Here is a 19,279-nt window from a genome sequence, read left to right on the forward strand (position 1 = left end):
ACAGTTACAGTTATTTAGTAACCTCCCAAAAGCTGCTTGTGGAAAAAACAAACAAACAAACAAAAAACATATGATCCCTGGTGACCACAGTTATTTCCCACCTGAATTTCCTGTTGTCTTCAGCCTCCCCTGCTGTTCCTACTTGCCATGTGCATAGACACTGAAAGAGTGAAAGAGTTCAAGGTGCTGCTAGACCTGACAAGAGAGAAGATGCACAAGCATCCTGTTCTGTTAACAGTTTCCTCCCTTCCCCCTTCTTCCCCTCCCTTCTTTCCTTCCTTCCTGTTTGTTGTTTTTTTTTTGTTGGTTGAGAATGAACAAGTATACTTAGGATAATAGTATAGGAGTGTACTTTTCATCATACAAAAGCTTATTTTGCCTATTATGTAAAAGATCATGTTTGTGTTTTTTTTTTCCCATGTTAATTTTTAATTCTTCTCACCAAATTTCTGAAATATTTTACTAGTATTTCTTATTGAATAAGTTACTGTACTTACTGTGTGGGAGGAGACAGGTAGAACTTTTTAGATCCTCAAGCAAATATTTGTGATGGTTTAAATCTTTTGAGGAATTGTTACTGTATTTGTGGAATTAACAGGAAAGAAAATATTGTGTAATGGGCAATCCACTGTACAGCTAATGCATGAGTTGTATAATTACGCTGTGTGGATTTGGCTTCAAATTTAGCTGTTCATATTTTACATGACAGTACTGAACTTGCACTAACAAAGAGTGCCTGTTTTCCTCCAGTAAGATCTATGTGTTCTTAAAAGTCTACAAAGTTCTTAGTTAAACTTTACTAGAGGAAATAGTTATTTAGTTAAATAGACTTTTCACAGTAAAATATTATAAAAACTTTGCCTTTTAAGAATGATGAACAGGAAATTCTGTTATTCAAGCTATTATCTTAGGACCTAATTTTTCCAGACCCCCAAGAGAATTGATCTTATTTCAACTTTTTTATCTTGTGTTGCTGACCTAGAATTGACTTTTTGCTCCTCTGAAAATAGCTCCAGATTACAGATCTCTGCATCTATCTGTGGTATCAAAGGAAAACATTTTGCGGGTTCCAAAATTACCTGCTACCTATTACAATAGATAAACACTGTCCAAATACAGGCAGCCTTCTGTATCTGTAACAATTAGTTCATATTTGCCCTAGTCACTTGGATGATATAGCACAACTAATCAGAGCCAGACTTCATTGGCTAATGTTGCTGGGCTCTTTCTGACAATCAGATGGGAAATCAGATGCTTTGTATGGCTCTATTACTCTATTATTATTATATTATTATTATATTACTCTATTGCTCTATTATTATATTATTATTATTATTATTATTATATTATTACTCTATTATTACTCTATTATTACTCTATTATTACTCTATTATTAGTATTACTCTATTTCATTGGTATACCAGGCTTATACAGCTTATTATAAAATATTTCCTCTATTAATTCCTCAATTCACTTGACTTATAGTCAAGTGAACAAAGATCTGCAGGAACTCCACTAGTATTTAACCAGGAAACTCCACTAGTATTTAACCAGGGAAAAAAATGCAGAGAATTTTAACTCTTCCTGAAGTTTAGTGTGGCATCTTCCTATATATTAATAAAAGTATTGACATTTAAAAGTTTCCATTCTTGTAAATTCTCTTTAGACATTGTGGTTTGTTGGTTTGAATCTAAGTTTGGGTTTTCTTGTTGTAGTTCTAATGTAAATTCAAAAGTTACTGTTATTTTTATACTAGATACCGTAGTTCCCAAAAAAAAAAAAAAAAAAAAAATTACATCTCTAAAATTTGCCTCTAAAATTTTTGGCTTTGTAACCACATAGAAAATGAACAGTGAAATGCATGTCATAATGCCTATTTCAGACTGAAGCCATTGAAAAACAAAAAGACATAAATTAAAATAAAAAAGCTAATATGTCTTAGTATATTTGAGATACTACCAAAAAAGTGTAGTTAAGATTTTTAAATGCTGAAACTAATTTTTAGAGTAATTACTGTTAACTGTAAGAATAAGAAAACAAGTAAGGATACATGAAAATATAGAGTAGTGTAGGAATTAATAGAGGAAATATATATTTTTGAAGTGTTCTTACAGCCTGAAATATGTGATAACATTTTTATCTTTCTTCAGAATTGCCTCTTCCATTGATGCTGCGCAGAGACAATGCTGGTATTTTAATCAGTTAATGAAACTTAGCATTGAACATCGATGTGCGCATGAGTATGGTGAACTAAACATTACTGACAGAGATAGACCAGAAGCACTGCAAAATCATTTAAAGCAAACATCCACTGGCTGCCTACAGGAAAATAACCTCTTTATCATGGGTGCGACAGAAAATAAACAGGTCTTGTTGGATCCTTCTGAAAGATGGATTACTACTGGCCATAGTAAGGCCACATTCATTAACTCCTCCATACCTGTGCACCAAAAGGAAAATAAAGAAGATCACAGAGTGAAGCAGAAGAACATCGAATCTTGTATTAATTACAGTGAGGAGAGCAAAGGCAACAATAACATGTCAGCCCAGCTCACATTGCAACAGTCAGTTATATCAAGTAATGTGAGAAGAGATCTTAAGCATTTTGATAATGATACAGAAAGGTAAGACATGGGTGTTGGACTGCTTTCAGATATATTAGATGGATAGGCAATAAGTGAGAATTTCTTGTTTAAAACATAGATGTGTGATCTGATAGTGTGAAAGTAATATTCTGAAGCTTATTAGACAGCAAAGTACTTTAAGGTGATGCAGACTGGACTATTAAATACTAATAAGAGAATTTTGAAACTTTCACTTGGCCTCCTAACTTTTCCTTCTTTTTTGCAATACTGTCGTGACACCAACTCTTAAATGCACAAGTAATTTACAACATTAAGGATGAAAAGGCTTGGTGGTTTGTTGGAATTTTGAGGGAGTTTGAACTACAAACCAGTGTAAGTTTTTTGCTGTATTGTTCGTTAGGCACTCAAGATTCGTCTGTGTAAAATTTACAGTTGGCATCATTTAGAAAGCAAGATGGAAAAGTTGCTTAAATCTACTATCTGACTCCCTTGACCTTAGGCCAGGCTCCTGCTGTTGTGATGACTGAAGAGCTAACAGTCTGCCCTGCCCTTGGTACTCCTCCAACATACCTCAACCCACTTCTTACAAGTAGAGGCAGGGGTGAAGGGCCAGTTCAACTTGTTCTGTGCCCCTAAATTCTCTCTTGCATAAAACAGACTGGTTTATTACCTCTTCAGAATGTATCTGTTGCTGGTATGTACAGATGTTCTGGATGTTCAGTCAGGGAAAATAGAAGCTATTTTGCCCAGAAATTTTGCCCTGGAGATACAAACTTTTAGTTATAGCTTCATAAGTATTCAGTTTCAAAAGTATGCATATTGAATACTGTGTGAGAATCAAGCATGGGAAGGTATGCTTCTTCATGTAGTGGGTTTACGTGGCAAGGTTTTGGTAGCAGGGGGCTATAGGGGTGGTTTCTGTGAGAAAGATCTAGAAGCTGCCCCATGTTTGGGAAGGGCCCCATTGTTTTCCAGATCCGAGCCAATAAGCGATGTTGTTTGCGCCTCCGTGAGAGCATATTTAAGACAGGGAAAAAACGCTGCGCCACACAGCAGCCGGGAGAGTCAAGGGAGTGGGAGAACAGCCTTGCACCAAGGTCAGTGTAGAAGGAGGGGGAGAGGTGCTCCAGGCGCCGGAGCAGAAGTCCCCTGCGGCCTGTGGTGAGGACCATGGTGAAGCAGGATGTCCCCCTGCAGCCCATGGAGTACCACGGTGGAGCAGGGTTCCACGCTGCAGCCCGTGGAGGAGACCACGGTGGAGCAGGTGGCCCTGCACCGACGGAGGCTGCCGCCTGTGGAAGACCCCTGCCGGAGCAGATTCTGGGCCGGACCTGTAGCCCGTGGAGAGGAGCCCACGCAGGAGCAGGTGACCTGGCAGGAGCTGCTGCCCGTAGGGGAGCCAGGTTGGAGCAGTTTTCTCCTGAGGGATGGACCCCGTGGTACGGACCCATATCTGGAGCAGTTCTGGAAGAGCTGCTGCCTGTGGGAAGCCCACGCCGGATCAGTTCATCAAGGACTGCATCCCGTGGGTGGGACCCCACAGCACAGTGGACGAGAGTGATCGAGAAGGAGCGGCAGAGAAGAAGTGCTGTAGACTGACCATAACCCCCATTCCCCGTTCCCCTGCGCCGCTCGGGGGGAGGAGGTGGAAGAGGGTGGATGGGGGGGAAGGTGCTTTTGTTTTTTTTTTCCTTTGTTTTCTCACTTCTCTCGCTTGTTAGTTGTAGGCAATAAATCTTACTATCTCCTTATGCCGAGTCTGTTTTGCCCGTTACAATAATTATTGCGTGATTTTCTCGTCCTTATCTCAATCCTTGAGCCCTTTTCACATATTTTCTCCCCATTCCTCTTTGAGGAGGGGGAGTGAGAGAGCGGCTGTGGTGGAGCTCGGCTGCCCACTCGAGCGGAACCACGACACTTCATGCTGGTTAGACTTATTGTAAATGGGCAGTAGTGGTTAGTTGGTTGATTTTTAAGACACTAACAATATGTCATAAAAATTATTATTCAGGAAGACCATAGAATTCATCATTGCCTCTCAGAAATTAGAAAATCGGACTACAGTAGTCTATTATGGCAGTTGAGTGCCTCAAAAAAAATCTTTTTGAAAAGTGTATTTAGAGTTCTTAGAATTTTAAATTCATTCTGTAGCCAGTTGTTGAACAGTTCTCTTCAATGCAGAATATAAACTTAAATATTTTTTTTTAAACTCAGATCATTTTTTATGGATGCAAAGCTTATAAATAAACCATGTTTTGAGGTTGGTAAACTTAATAAACACATTTTAAGGAAAAAATGCTTGGAAAAAGGAATATTTTATGTACTCCTTTCTTCTGGCTTAACCTCTGAAGTGTGCTGTGACTTGTGCTGGATTGTCTTTTTCACTGAAGAGTACTCTATTATTTAAATAAATGCACTACAGATTGTAAAGTGTAAAATATGTGAAGTCTGGGGGAAATTTAGACACATTTTATTAAACCCACTAGGAAGCTGAAATGAGAATTTTGTGGAGAGAAGGATTCCAAGATAATAATGTCATAATGCAAAGCTCCCATTAAACTTTTTCTCCATCAGAAACAATTAATTAATTAACCTTATGTTTAGGGAGTTCAATCACTTAGCAAATCTAAGTAACCTGTAATCAGTGCTTTTTAAACAATAAGTAACTTAGAAAACGTTCCTATCTTAGAAAACGTTTTCCCATCTGCTCTATTGGAATTATTCTTATCATGCAGTTTTCAGCATTCACCTTATTTCACTTCAGTATTTTTCTATATAGACTGTGGAGATAAGTGGATCTTTCCAATCTTTCAGTCATTATTAAGCTACTTCTGCTCCTGATAACCATTTTGAAAAGACACTTCTTCTCTAGTTAATGTAAAAGGAACAATACCCAGTAGAGTAGTTCTCTTAGATAAATTGGTCTTCCAAATGTTGTAAATATCCTCCTGTGTTTCTGTACATGTGCATCACATCTGTGCTGTAATTTCTTTACAGTTTAATGGTAGAGCATTCTATTTTTCTCAGTGCATAACACTATTCTTTCAGGTTTTTTTTTTGGTTATAGTTAGGCAGCTATGATAATCCATTTTTGCTGGTGAGGTTATGTTATCCATAAAGGTACTTATTCCTTACTAGGCTGCATATGGCAGCATCAATGATCCAGTCCCTTTGGAAGAAGTACCATGCCAGGAGGAAAAATAACTGCACCAAAACAAGGAATGATCATTTTACAGAGGTTTCAAGACGGAAGAATGAAGCTGCCACACTAATCCAGGTTAGTTCGCGGCATTCTGTACTTATTTTCCAATTAAATAAGAAAGAATCTAATTTTGTGTATTTGTCATCTTCTATCTATTATTACTTATGATAATGATATTATCAATAGTTTTGTAATTAATTTTTTTTGTGTGCTTTATTTAAAAATTGTAAGATTGAAGTTTCTAAAAGCTTTCTTTACAAAAAATGTTCTGTAGAAGCATAAAAATAATTGCCCTTTATTCAACAAATATTTTCCCTGAATTAGCTTTTTTATTATTGTTACTATTATTTTAATACCGTGTTTTAGTGCATATTGTGCCTGTGTTCTTACTGGTGTGTGTCTATGCTACTAAAATGACAGACACTGGCTGCATAAGTGGTATAACGTATCTCGTATCTGTACAACTAACTGCTCTTCCTTTCTCTCCCATCCAACCTACTCATGCCTTTCCTTCTCTTCCCATCTCTCAGAAGATAGGACTGCCACATTCATACTGCCATTGAGAACACACCAGGGCCTATGTTGTACCATACCAGATACTGGGCTAATGGTTAAACAGAATGGATTACTGTGTGTGTGAACTCAAGTCCATGCCTTGGCTCTGCTTAGTTTGCTAAACAGATATAGCATCTATATGACAAGTTGCCAGGGTTCATGGATTTTTCTACATTTTTAAATTAATGTAGCTAGTATCGCTAAGTTTGTTTCTGGAGTATAGTCTGTAGCTAGTATATTAAATTTATTACATCAAAATATGTAAAGTATGTTAGTATATATTAGTATAATATATTAGCATTTTAATTAGTACATATTGCTATATTAGCATATAAATATATATAAATATAAAAGTATATGTTTGTAAAATAGAAAAAATATATAAAAATAGATAAAAATATATTGGTTTAATAATACATTAATAATATTAATAATTATTAATATATTGAACATTTTATTAAAATATATTATATTAATATACTAACAATAAAATATATGTAAATATTAATATAATATGTACTATTATATTACTAGTATATTAAAATATATTTCTGAACCTATTTGGCCTCTACTTTATATTGAAGTGTTGAGTTCTACAAAATTATATACTGAATAAAATGTTTTTACTTTTTTTTTTTTCCAAACCTTTTCCAAATTTGATTTCCAAAGTTAATACGGAAATAAATACACTTTCACTATTTGCGTTCTGTGCACTTTATGGATTTGTGTGTCTCTTACATGCATCTCCATTATTCACTCTTTCCTTAATAAAACCTCAGTCAATTTAGTCTCTTTTCACATTACTCTGTGCTTCTTATCCTTTTATCCCTATATCTTTATCTTATTCTATTATATCCTATTTTAAAAAAGTGACTAGCACTGAATTCCAGAGGTAGGTATATCATGAATTTTCATCTCATTTCTTAAAAATTGCTGTAATATAATTTGTCATTCTTGATCTCAACTGAGCACTGAGTTCGTGAATTCATAGATCTGTGTTAACAGATGGCTTACAGTTTATCTTTCTGTATGTACCATTATGACTTGTTTTCTCCTTTGCATCTGTAAAAACTAATTGTATTTATTGAATGAAATGTATTTCTCAGTTGATCACTCTGTAGTATCAGGATATTCTTTCTGAATGGTTATGAAGATCTGTAGGAAAATAACACCAATGAAATGATTAGAAAGCAGATCTAATACATTTAATCATTTGTATATAAATCAGGAATTTTACGTGTAAAGACAGCAATGTTTTCAATAATTTATGCAATTATGAAATCATGTATTAAAAATGAATAAGCTAAATTTTAAGTCTGAATATGAGATTTACCCTTCCTGTTTTAGTGCCTTCATTGCAAAGCCTTTAAATGTCGCCAACACTACTCTGACAACACTACTCTTCAGGAGAGTGTTTTGCACAGTATTTAAATGCTTACGGCATCTTGAATTCTAATTACATCAAACCATTTGGGGGGTAATTGAATTTAGTATTCTTAATTCCATTTATTTAATTTTGATCTCTTGGAATTTTTTCTTTTGTATGATTCTACAGCTTGTCATGTGTTTGTAACACCTTGCTTCTTTTTCTAGCATTTAATTCCTAATGTCCTTCTTTTTCTTAGATATAGTTATTCCTACCAGTAATATTTTTAAAATAAAGATCTTAGACAGTTAAGAGAGAGTGACTGACCTAGGTCAATTGCATGAGATATCTCCCAGAATAGCTACTTGTAAACTATAAAGCATTTAGTATAAGTGTATTTTTATTCTCAGTAATTTGAAAGTTAACACTCAGCTTTTTTGTATGTGGTCATTCCTTTCAGTTTATAATAGTCCCTGAAGGAATTGTCAAATAATTAATTAGTTGACCCAGGTTTGTAGTTGAGGGAGTTGCAGGATTCCTTTCTGCTTACTTGTGGAGAGCCTCCTGAGTACTCTAAGCTTTAGACATGTGCTGGCATTTAATTTGTCTTGTAGTTTTAAATGTCACATAAAGTTCAAAAAACAGATCATTGAGCTATTAAACCAGGGCCCAAGATGTTTTATCTTCGTAATGGGATAACATAGAGAATCTGGAGTTGGGTTTGATCTATGACTTTATATAACATGCTTTAAATTTTTTGTTTAGGCATCTTGGAAGGGCTTTCTTTTGCGAAGGAAACTGGCCAGTGCTCTTGCAGCTGTTAAAAGTGATGAAGTGGAGGCTGAATATGAAGAAATAAATGTGGATGATTTCATGTTTTATGAAGTAAGCATAGTCATTAGCGTAAAAATTTACATGTGATGTAAAAAATATTATTCTAAAACAATCATGTAAGTTTTGAAAATAAAAGAAATTGAAAAGACTACCAGGACAAGAATTAACATATTGGATGTCCAGAAATAAAGAAGCATTTGGTACATATAACTCATTTAAATGTGTTTGTCATGGATTGATTGCTTCCTGCTCTTTGAGATGCTCTCCTAGTTACTGTGCTATTAATGTCACAACTATAGAAATCCATATATTTCTACAGTTAAAGGACAAACAAATGAGAATAAGGAAACAACTACTTTTGTTCTAAAATGTTTAGCTTTTTAGTATTTTAGTAACTGATTATAATGCCAACAAAGTATTAATACATATTTTGTTCATTTTCATGAGAGAATGAGAACAATAATATAGCTGAAAATACGGAAAATATAGCTGAGATTCAGTGTTGTAGGATTCCAGTAAAAAGAACCCCCTCCCCCAAAACAGAGGTGAAGCAGGCTTATTAGCTCTTCATTTATCTCTGAAGTGCTAAAACAAACAGAAGTCTGAATACAGTGGTAAAAAAAAATGAAAAAAAAAAAAAAAAAGCTAAATCAATAGAAAAAAAAAAGTGAAAAAAAAATCCAGAAATGTTTACTATTATTATTTTTTTTTTGCAAATTATATAATGTCCTTTAAATTTCAAAGCATTTAAATTGGGTCAGAAGTTTCAGTTCTAAGAAATAAAAACTAGCTTCAAATTTATTAATTTTGTAATTATTCAGTAATAATTAGGTAGAAAATAAAATTGTTCACAAGAGAAATATCATTCAGTAAGCAAGGAAAAGAAAAAAGAATCTTTAGGCTAATTTTGTCCCTTGTAGCCTTAATAGATACTTTCTCCATTGGTTCTAGACTAGTTCTGCATAGTAAGGCAGCTGTTAATGACTTATTCACCTATTCATCTGTCTGTTTTCTAATTGTTCACATTTGTTCTCTTTTTTATTTGTGGTTTCTGGTAAAGCAAAGCAAACTGATATCATTTAAGACCTAAGTGGATATGACTGAGGATTTTTTTTTAATGAATCTTTGTGTGCTTATGGTCATCTGAGTATCAACCTTCTTATTATGTCCCATTTCCCTGTCCCCATTAGAAAATAGTTGGACTTTGTACCAACTAATTTCTGGTGACTTGATAGCTTAGAATATTATTTTTTCTTCCCTCTTCCAGCATCTACATGTATTTTAAGATGGATTTTCAGAATTACTATCCTATTGTAAGATAATGCAAAATGCTGGAGAGTCCCCATTTGTAGACAGGAAATGTGTGTGTGTAAATGTAGAGATCTGGCTTAAATTTTAGGGTTGATTTATTTTTTTAATTTTAATTTAAAATAAATATGTAGAGTTCAACAATAAATAAAGTTCAACAAGGCCAAGTGCCGGGTCCTGCAGCTGGGGCGCAATAACCCCAAGCAGAGCTACAGGCTGGGAGAGGAATGGTTGGAAAGCTGCCAGGCAGAGAAGGACCTGGGAATATTGGTTAATAGTCGGCTGAATATGAGCCAGCAGTGTGCTCAGGTGGCCAAGAAGGCCAACAGCATCCTGGCTTGTATAAGAAGCAGTGTGGCCAGCAGGGCTAGGGAGGTGATCGTCCCCCTGTACTCGGCTCTGGTGAGGCCGCACCTCGAGTACTGTGTTCAGTTTTGGGCCCCTTGCTACCAGAAGGACATCGAGGTGCTCGAGCAAGTCCAGAGAAGGGCGACGAAGCTGGTGAGGGGTCTGGAGAACAAGTCCTACGAGGAGCGGCTGAGGGAGCTGGGTTTGTTCAGCCTGGAGAAGAGGAGGCTCAGGGGCGACCTTATCGCACTCTACAGATACCTTAAAGGAGGCTGTAGTGAGGTGGGGGTTGGTCTGTTCTCCTACGTGCCTGGTGACAGGACGAGGGGGAAAGGGCTTAAGTTGTGCCAGGGGAGTTTTAGGTTGGATGTTAGGAAGAACTTCTTTACCAAAAGGGTTATTAGACATTGGAACGGGCTGCCCAGGGAAGTGATGAAGTCACCATCCCTGGAGGTCTTTAAAAGACGTTTAGATGTAGAGCTTAAGGATATGGTTTAGTGGAGGACTTGTTAGTGTTAGGTCAGAGGTTAGACTCGATGATCTTGAGGTCTCTTCCAACCTAGAAATTCTGTGATTCTGTGATATACAAAAAAGAAGAGTCTCATTAGCTGATGTTCTCTGATCCTTGGCTTCTTTCTAGAATAATAAAAAGCAGAAAGTGGAAGATTTTAGTTTTTCACACAGTAAAGAAATATCTGTGCTTATCTACAAAAGAAGGAAAACATCCTGTTTTGAATTATTCAGCCTGTAGTCCAGAGTCTCATATGCCACGTGTCAGTTGAGGTTGTTTCACTCTGTCCTGTCAATAATCTTGTGACTCTGTTTTTTACTTGTTTTGTTTTGTAGAACTACATGGGTAGTCTTATTCCATCTGTCTGTTGACAAGGTAATCACATTTGGACAGGTGCTTCTGAGGCCAGGGAGAAAAGGAAGAATTCAGGGAGGCATGAAAAGAGAAAGGCCAGATCATTCCAGAGAGCCTTGCACTGTATCACCCTCTGGTGTGATTTTTTCCAAATCGTAGTTTAATTTACTAAGAAAGAAGTAAAACATGTTTTTAGGGAACAGTGCTTGAATAAAGTTATTTTGTTCAGATCATGATAGGAGAACCATGAACTGAGATTTTAATTTGCGCACCAGGTTCAAAGGCTGAACTGGAGATTCTTGTCAAATAAATTACTCAAAACCTTAACATCTTGTGATGAAAAGTATAAGAATATATTTTTTTCTACAGAGCTGTGTATGTGATAAATTTTAAATGTATAGGCCCAGAAAGGTTATCCTTTGTTCAGTGATTAAGTGTTTTGATTTTTAAGATTGGCTGTAACTGAATTCAGAAATTTCTTATGTCCTGTGATGTTTGTCATAATTTTTCCTTTGTTTGTTTGTTTCAAGCATGTATCTTGTGTTCACTGAAGAGATTGTAAGAAATACATGGCATAACTATAAAAGACCTACTGAAAATGTATTATGAAATCGGGATGGGCAATCTTTTCTGGCCCATGTTATAACAAAAACAAGCGTTGGGCTTCAAACAAGTGTGTAGGAAGGAGTACATATTGCTGGACAAAGAGATCCCATATAATAGGATGTGAAGGAGGAGAAAAATGGATGGAAACCATTTTGTGCTGCAGATTTCACTGTTGGATAGGATGAGTGAATTGGGAAAAAAATACTTTCTTATCACAAGTTAATGCAAACATAGTAAATCTTGTCCCAATGTTTTTTGAATAGTTCACTGTTTTGTCATGTTGTCATTATTTTTATACCAGCATTATGAAAGATTTCAGTTGTAATTATTTCATTTTGTATTATCTAACAATTTACAAAGCCACTAGTGTGCAAGCTTCTGTTTAAACCATTTAAAATATCACTATGCTGATGAAGACTGGTCACTCATTAGGTACCAGTCTTCATTAAAGGACTGTTTAATATCTTTATGACAAGTTCAGTAGACATAGTGCTTTGTGGAAGTTGAGGTTACAAAACAGCATGGGGAAGACTGCAGTCTTTTCCAAAGACCTGTTTACTCCAGTTAAGCGCATTGAGCAGTGATATATTGCTACAAGTCTCTGGCAACATATCATGTGAAAAATGAATTGTGTGTGACTGAGCTGGAGGAAAGGCCTTTATCTAGCTCACAACAGCATGAATAGCAATCGTTTCACCTTTACAATTACTGGTATCTTCTTGTAGCCATATCAGCTCCCATATATTGCCAAAGGTATTCAGAGCCTATTGAAAGCAGTAATGTTTTGTCTGTTGTATTGTGCAATGTCAAACAGGCTATTCCAGATGAGATGAAAGATCTGGCCAGCAGATGTCTCTGAAAGTATGAGCCTGGTATTCAGTGATATTTTCATGTCTTTCATGTGGACTTTGCAGAATTCCAGCCTGTAATGCTCCAGAAGGCTGATATTAAGACAACCTTTCATCAGCACTCCATCCATGTAGCAAATGTTGAGCTCTACAGGCAGAGCTCTTTACCTCTGGTGGATGAAATCTGACAACACATTTTCTTGACACAGCTCTTACTTTTTGTAACCATGTACCATGTATGGTTATACGCATTGTTACTTTTTTGATGAGAATATGATTTAAGTAAAATGCAGAATGTCAATGTCAGTAGGTTGAACTAATTGAGTATGATTAATTTTAAGACAATTATTTGCTGAGAACAGTGTTTGTGGACATATATCTTATTCTCCTCAAGATGTCAATACTGACAGTTACATGACACAGAATTTGGGTAAAATATTTTGCAAAACCATTTTTTTGATATATATATATTTTTTTGGTTAGGGATATCTAGTAATACTTTTTGAAAAAGAAAATAACTTCATATGTTGCAACCAAACTAAAGAGAAATCCATCACAGCTTCCTTCATCAAAAGGAATAGATCCATTGCTCTGAGACAAAGGGTTGTTCTACTTTTGAGTTTGCTTAAATAGAATTTTTAAATCCCATTCCATTTGACAGCTTTTGAAATTCATGACCAGGAGTTTTCTTCACATTTTTTATATAACCACACTCAGCCACACAGCCTTTTTTTGCTTTCCTGCCAGAGCAGCTGGGTATCAATTATCTGTGTTCCTAGAGTATATGGTTGCCTCTATAATGTATTTGCATAAGGTGATGAATCCTTACTGTATTGCGATGTATTGTTCAGGCAGTCTGACTGCTCAAAGATCTTCTCAAGAGCCCAGTCAACTGGGTTTGAGGTGAGCTGAGGCAGATTTGTATAATTTCTCGAAACACGCAATATGTTTGTTTTTTTTTTTCTTTTCAGATAATGAATGCTTCATGATGTGGTTTATCTCAGACCATGAGCTTGTGACTGTGTGCTTGTGTCAATGATTTCTGTTTTCTGGTTTATGCCAGAAAATAGTTATCCTATAGATTATAAGGTCCCCATGATATTTCTTGTAGCTTTTAGGAATGTGGCTTATAAATACAGATCAGAATCAAGTCTTCCTATGTTTTATGCTGCAAAGGATATGATCCCTTTTTTATATGAAATTTGTTATGAAGTTACAGTGTAGCAGAAAAGCAAAAAAGTGTCTGATGATTTGTTCAGATTCATCCTTTTCATTAAAAAATAGAGAAAAAAAGACTGTCTTGAGTAACATATTGGGAGATCAGTCTTTTCAATGAACGTATGCAAAGAATCTCTTGATATGATTCTGCTTCTTCAGCTGCTACATTAATGAATGACATGTTAGTCTGTGGCATCATCAGATACATAAGGTTTCTTTCCTACCTGTTTCAGTAATGATGCTTATATAAAACCTTGAAATGTTTTCCAGTTATCTAGTAGATATCCTTAGCCCTGGAAGTAGCTTGTTGCAGAGTCAGGTTCTGATGAACACAAACACAGATATAAGGAGTTGTAACCATGTCTAACACCCCGCCTTCACAGCTGGTGCAAAATATGCTCTCATTGCTTTCTGGCCTTCTACCATGAGATCTCAGTTCTATAATACCACTGAAATGCTTTTAATTTTTAAATAGAATCTGTCTTCACGGCTTGTCTCTATCTAATTAATGGTCAAATAGCCAGATTCAAAAAAATACTTTCCAGAGGAAAACCCACTCATGATGTATGACACTAAAGATATAATTTGGAATCTGTGTTTAGCTAAATTATATAATTTTTTCTAAGTTATTTTTGGCTTCCCTTTCTTTGACAAAACTGCAAATTGAAATATAGCTTTCTCTTGTATTGTGGTTTTAGAATTCCTTCACAAAACTTGATAGAACAATTTGGGTTATCTTCCTTTGAAAATATGTGTTCTTTCAGCATACATTATTTAAGGGGTGGAAATGAGGATTTCCCTGGCTTTGTAGATTTTGTTTGTGTAAATTCATTGTCTTTTTAATTTTATTTTTGTATTTTATTTTATTTTATTTCTTCAGAAGTAGGAGGATTTAGAAAAAAGCTTCTAGGGACTTTGTAGCTAAAGTCCATAGATAAGGTGGACGTTTGTGTAATGTGGCAGAATCAGGAAGGGGAAGACCTGGAGCTTGTTGTAATTTTAATAGGGGAAGAGTGTGCTTGGGGTCTGAGAGCCATTTCAGGAGTGACCTGAAGGTGCCAGGAGCCTGATATTTGTTGAGGTAGATTGGGATATACATCTGAAAAGATTTTTGAAGCATTCATTTCTGGTCCTTACTTGAACCATGTAACCTCTGAATCTGAGGTTACTGTGGTTTTTGTTTACCCATCTGTACTTTATATTTGTGTATTCAAAAAAAAAAAAAAAAAAAAATAAGGGACATCTTAAGCTTCCTTTAAAAACTGTCAGGCTTAAGGCAGAAATGCTATTCTGGAAAAAATGTGAGTCATGTAGGTCATGAATGAGTTTGATAAACTACAATGAAATTCAGGGTTGTGGAGAGTTAAAGTTATATATCTACATACATACTTAAGTGAAAGAAAACTTTCTGGGACCATGAAGTTTTAATTATTAATTTATTTGTGTATAGTTCCAAATCAATTATTTGTATGGCTTTACTCATATGTATTTAGAGAAATCACATCTGTGCATATATGCACATATTTTATATATAAATTATATATATATATGTATATATATATTATGTATATATATAAGAATTTAGGAGAACAGTTAGTTATCTGACCTTCTTAAACATTTTGGAAAAAAATACACTCGAAGACATTCTTCAATAAAATTCTGTTAAATGTTTTTCTTTAAAGAATATTGTGACTTTTCCAGTAATTTCTAACACATCCTTTTTATAAATGGACAACTACACAACTCTTCTTGTCCTCTAACTTTCTTGAAAGAATGTACTCTAATAATCAACCAGATTTCTTAAGTCTTTAAAATCTCTTGGGGTTAATTCATTGTTGTGATGTTTCTTTGGAATCCATAGGATAAGCAGCACTCTTTCTTTTGGCTTGCGGCGCTGTTTGGTTTTAGCAATCATGAGAATGCAGCAATGCCAAACTTCCCTTACCTCTTGTCCTTCATAGAGACAGAGTTGAAAAAGAAGCATTGCCAGAGGTTAAAATAACCTTTATTAGGGTACTACCCTATTTATCTTCACCATATAATATATGTGAAAAAGCATGAAAGACAAACCAAGAGAAAAAGGCTATTTTTCCTACTACATGCAGTTCAGAGATATGTTCTCTATAAAATGTATCTGTATTTAACTGGACTGATCTGTCCAGCTAAGAAGCCTGTATACATTTCTTATGTAAAGTTGGTCAAATCAACACATTTAAACGCAGTTTTAAAGTGGCAGAATTCAGGCTGAATTTGAGTTATTTTGGAAATGGGAAAATAATTCAACAAATAGTTCAGTTAAGGATGTTCTTATTTGATATTGTCTTATCTTTTGTAATTTTTTAGAAAGTCACACTGTGAACTGACAACTTTCTAATGTTGAACTAAGCTTTACATATGAATTCAAGTTGCTCAGAAAAACTAGCCCATGGTGTAATCTGATTCCCAAGACTGGATGAAAGAAAAAGCTAAATGCACAAAATATTCAGATCTTCAATTTCAAAGGCAGTTTTCAATCACAGTCTATCAAACATACATAAATAAGCAGAGAAAACTGACGTGGTCCTTCTATGTCAGCTATAAGAGCTAAAAATTTATAATTCCCTAACATGTTTTTCTAAAATCATTTATGCTTTTAGAGGATAAAGTTTTAGCAAGGAATACTTAAGACTTGACTTCTGCCTTTACTTAGGCAGAAATTAAGTTTAGTGTGATAGAAATTAAATATGTTGTCCTAGAGTGGCATGATGTTTGAAAGAAATGTACCACAGAGTGAAATATGTTTGACAGGAATCAACAGAGACAGTTACAACTTTTGGCCAGACCATAGTACTTGCTCTCATATGCCCTTTTATACTGAGAGTATCCACAGGGTTAACATTCAGCACATGATGCCTTCTTCCTCACCACTCATCCCCCACTCCCACCACCCAAAATTCCTGAGCAATCATTTAACCTAGAAGATGTTGAACAGTAGGAAAAGTATTTCTTCTTGTGGCACACATTGCTCAAAATAAGACTTTGTCAGCCTATTTGAAATAATCATAGAATGCTATTGAACATTCTACCTTGGATTAAAGTAGCGTTTCATTTGTCTTTTTATTTTAAGTTTCTGATTAACTTTCTTGGAGCATACAAGCCCTTAACTGCACTATACAAATATAAAAAAAAAAAAAAAAAAAAAAAAAAAAAAAAAACTGAAAACTAACAAAGTAGAAAGCAAAGACATCACTTGTATTCTATAAAGAAAACAATTCAAAAGATTAATTCTAAGTGTTTATTTATTTACTCTTATTGCATATTGTCTTAATCTTCAAAAACTATTTGGAACGTAGACAGCGGAGCTATTTTGTAAAATCTGTTGGAAAAGGGGCCATTCATAGAATCACAGAAACTGCTGCGTTCCTCTCATAGAATCATTAAGGTTGGAAGAGACTTTCAAGATCATCTGGTCCAACCATCACGCTACTACCAATGTCCCTCCACTAAACCATTTACCTAAGTGCCAGGTCCAACCTTTCCTTCTTTACTGATGATGTTAAAGACCGAGAATGACATAAATTGCATCACTAAAGGTAGCAGAAGTCTGGAGAAACAAGTTAGACAAATCCAGGCAGGTGATCTGCTGGGTGAATCTTTTTTTAAATGCAAAGAATTCCACACACTATTTCTGTGAAATTGTAATGTGGAAATATTTTTGAAAATAAAATTGTTGATTTTTTTTTTATCCTCCCATTCTCCATATTCTATTGTCATTTCCAGGGGCTAGTCATGAGTCCATTGAGTTTTTTATATTAATTTTCTTTTGCTTATTTATATCCTGTTGGCTATTTTTGCTATTTTATCTTGGAATACAATATGAATAAAAGCACTATATAAATACCAATAAAACAATTATTCTGGCTAAAGTGTTGGAGTCCTTCAAACAGTAAGTGAATTAATGATGAAATAAAAGAAAAAAGGAAAGAGGTATAAAGAGTAAGTTTTATGTAATTCATAATTTTGTCAGGTGATTATTGATCTTGTGATTCTGAGGTCCACCACGTTTGGAAATGTGGGTTAGCTTCAACCCCCATGACAGCCAACATATTGGCCTTTCAGAGTTAAACTAGTTATTTGACTTAGAAATAAATATAGTAATATGCCTATATTACGTCTATAATTTACATAGAACATAAAAACAAGCATTATCATCTTATTTGTTTCGTAATTCATCTCAGATTGCTTTTTTTTTTTTTTTTCTGTTATAATATAAGTGGATAATCTCAATAGAAATTGATCTCATTTTAGCCTTAGTTTTTGTTAAATCTGTTACAGTCTTTGCATTTGTTATAATTTAGGACTGTATTTATGGGAAAATATGGACAGAAGCTCCCTGAGTTGGTACTGTCAAAATCTCTAGGCATAAACATAGTGGAAGAGCATATGTTCAAAAATCAATTATGCATTTACTTCTGTTGAACAAAGCAAAAGACAATGTGGTATATTTTTATAATATGCTACATACATGTATATGCATACAAGTGCCAAATGTGCTTTATATCAGCAGATATAATCTTAATGATAAATCATTGTTTTGTTTGTTTTGTTTTGGTCTTGAATATTTATACCTTTGAATCATGCTTTTCTTTTTTTGGTGATACTTCTTTTCAATACTTAACACACTAACATTCATTTAATAAATTATATAAGAAACAAAAACACAGTGGAGAATATTACATTAATAACTGGGAAATACTTGTGAGAAAAGTTTCAACCTGAATTTTAAAAGCAAAGAACTTTAATTGGATTATGGTGCAAGTATAAAAGATTTGATCTGTGTACTGCATTTTGGTCTGTGTCTTGTTCCACAAAATTGAGTACAACTGTGGAACATTAGTTTTCATGTTTCATGATTTTATTGATTTCTTTTGCAGACATATCCACCAGAGAGGTAGAAACTCAAATAGCTAGAATTCAAGCTTGCAATTGAAATCTGACAGTCAGTCTTGGATCATATGACACGGTCTCCCACAGTATTCTCCTGGAGAAGCTGGAGGCCCATGGTTTGGACAGGTACACACTCTTTGCTGGGTTAAAAACTGGCTGGATGGCTGGGCCCAGAGAGTGTTGGTGAACAGAATGAAATCCAACTGGTGACTGGTTACCAGTCAGTGTTGGGGCCCATCCTCTTTAATATCTATATTGATGATTTGGATGAGGGAATTGAGTGCACCCTCAGTAAGTGTGCAGACAACACCAAGTTAGGGGAAACTGTCAATCTGCCAGAAGGTAGGAAGGCCCTGCAGAGGGATCTAGACAGAATGTGTTGATGGTCAGAGGCCAAAGAGATGAGATTCAACATGGCTAAGTCCTGCACTCTGGACACAACAACCCCATGCAACGCTACAGGCCTGGTGCAGAGTGGTTGGAAAGCTGTACAGAGGAAAGGGATCAGGGGGTGTTAGTTGACGCTCACCTGAACATGAGCTGGCAGTGTGCCCAGGTGGCCAAGAAGGCCAATGGAATCCTGGCCTGTATCAGGAATAATGTAGCCAGCAAAATCTG

General features: G+C 35.2%; 1 protein-coding gene across 1 annotated transcript in view; it reads left to right on the forward strand.

Moving 5' to 3' along the window:
- LRRIQ1 (leucine rich repeats and IQ motif containing 1) overlaps positions 1 to 19,279 on the forward strand; it is a gene marked incomplete at both ends in the record, with an annotated part of 112,145 nt that overhangs the window by 35,788 nt on the left and 57,078 nt on the right. The window contains 3 exons of the mRNA XM_082784576.1: positions 2,151 to 2,624; positions 5,724 to 5,862; positions 8,474 to 8,593. Of these exons, the coding sequence (XP_082640702.1) occupies positions 2,151 to 2,624; positions 5,724 to 5,862; positions 8,474 to 8,593 (733 nt within the window). The remainder of the gene's footprint in view (positions 1 to 2,150; positions 2,625 to 5,723; positions 5,863 to 8,473; positions 8,594 to 19,279) is intronic.

Source organism: Aythya marila (genome assembly GCF_965140915.1).
Source record: "Aythya marila genome assembly, chromosome: 1".
Classification (NCBI taxonomy): Eukaryota; Metazoa; Chordata; class Aves; order Anseriformes; family Anatidae; genus Aythya; species Aythya marila.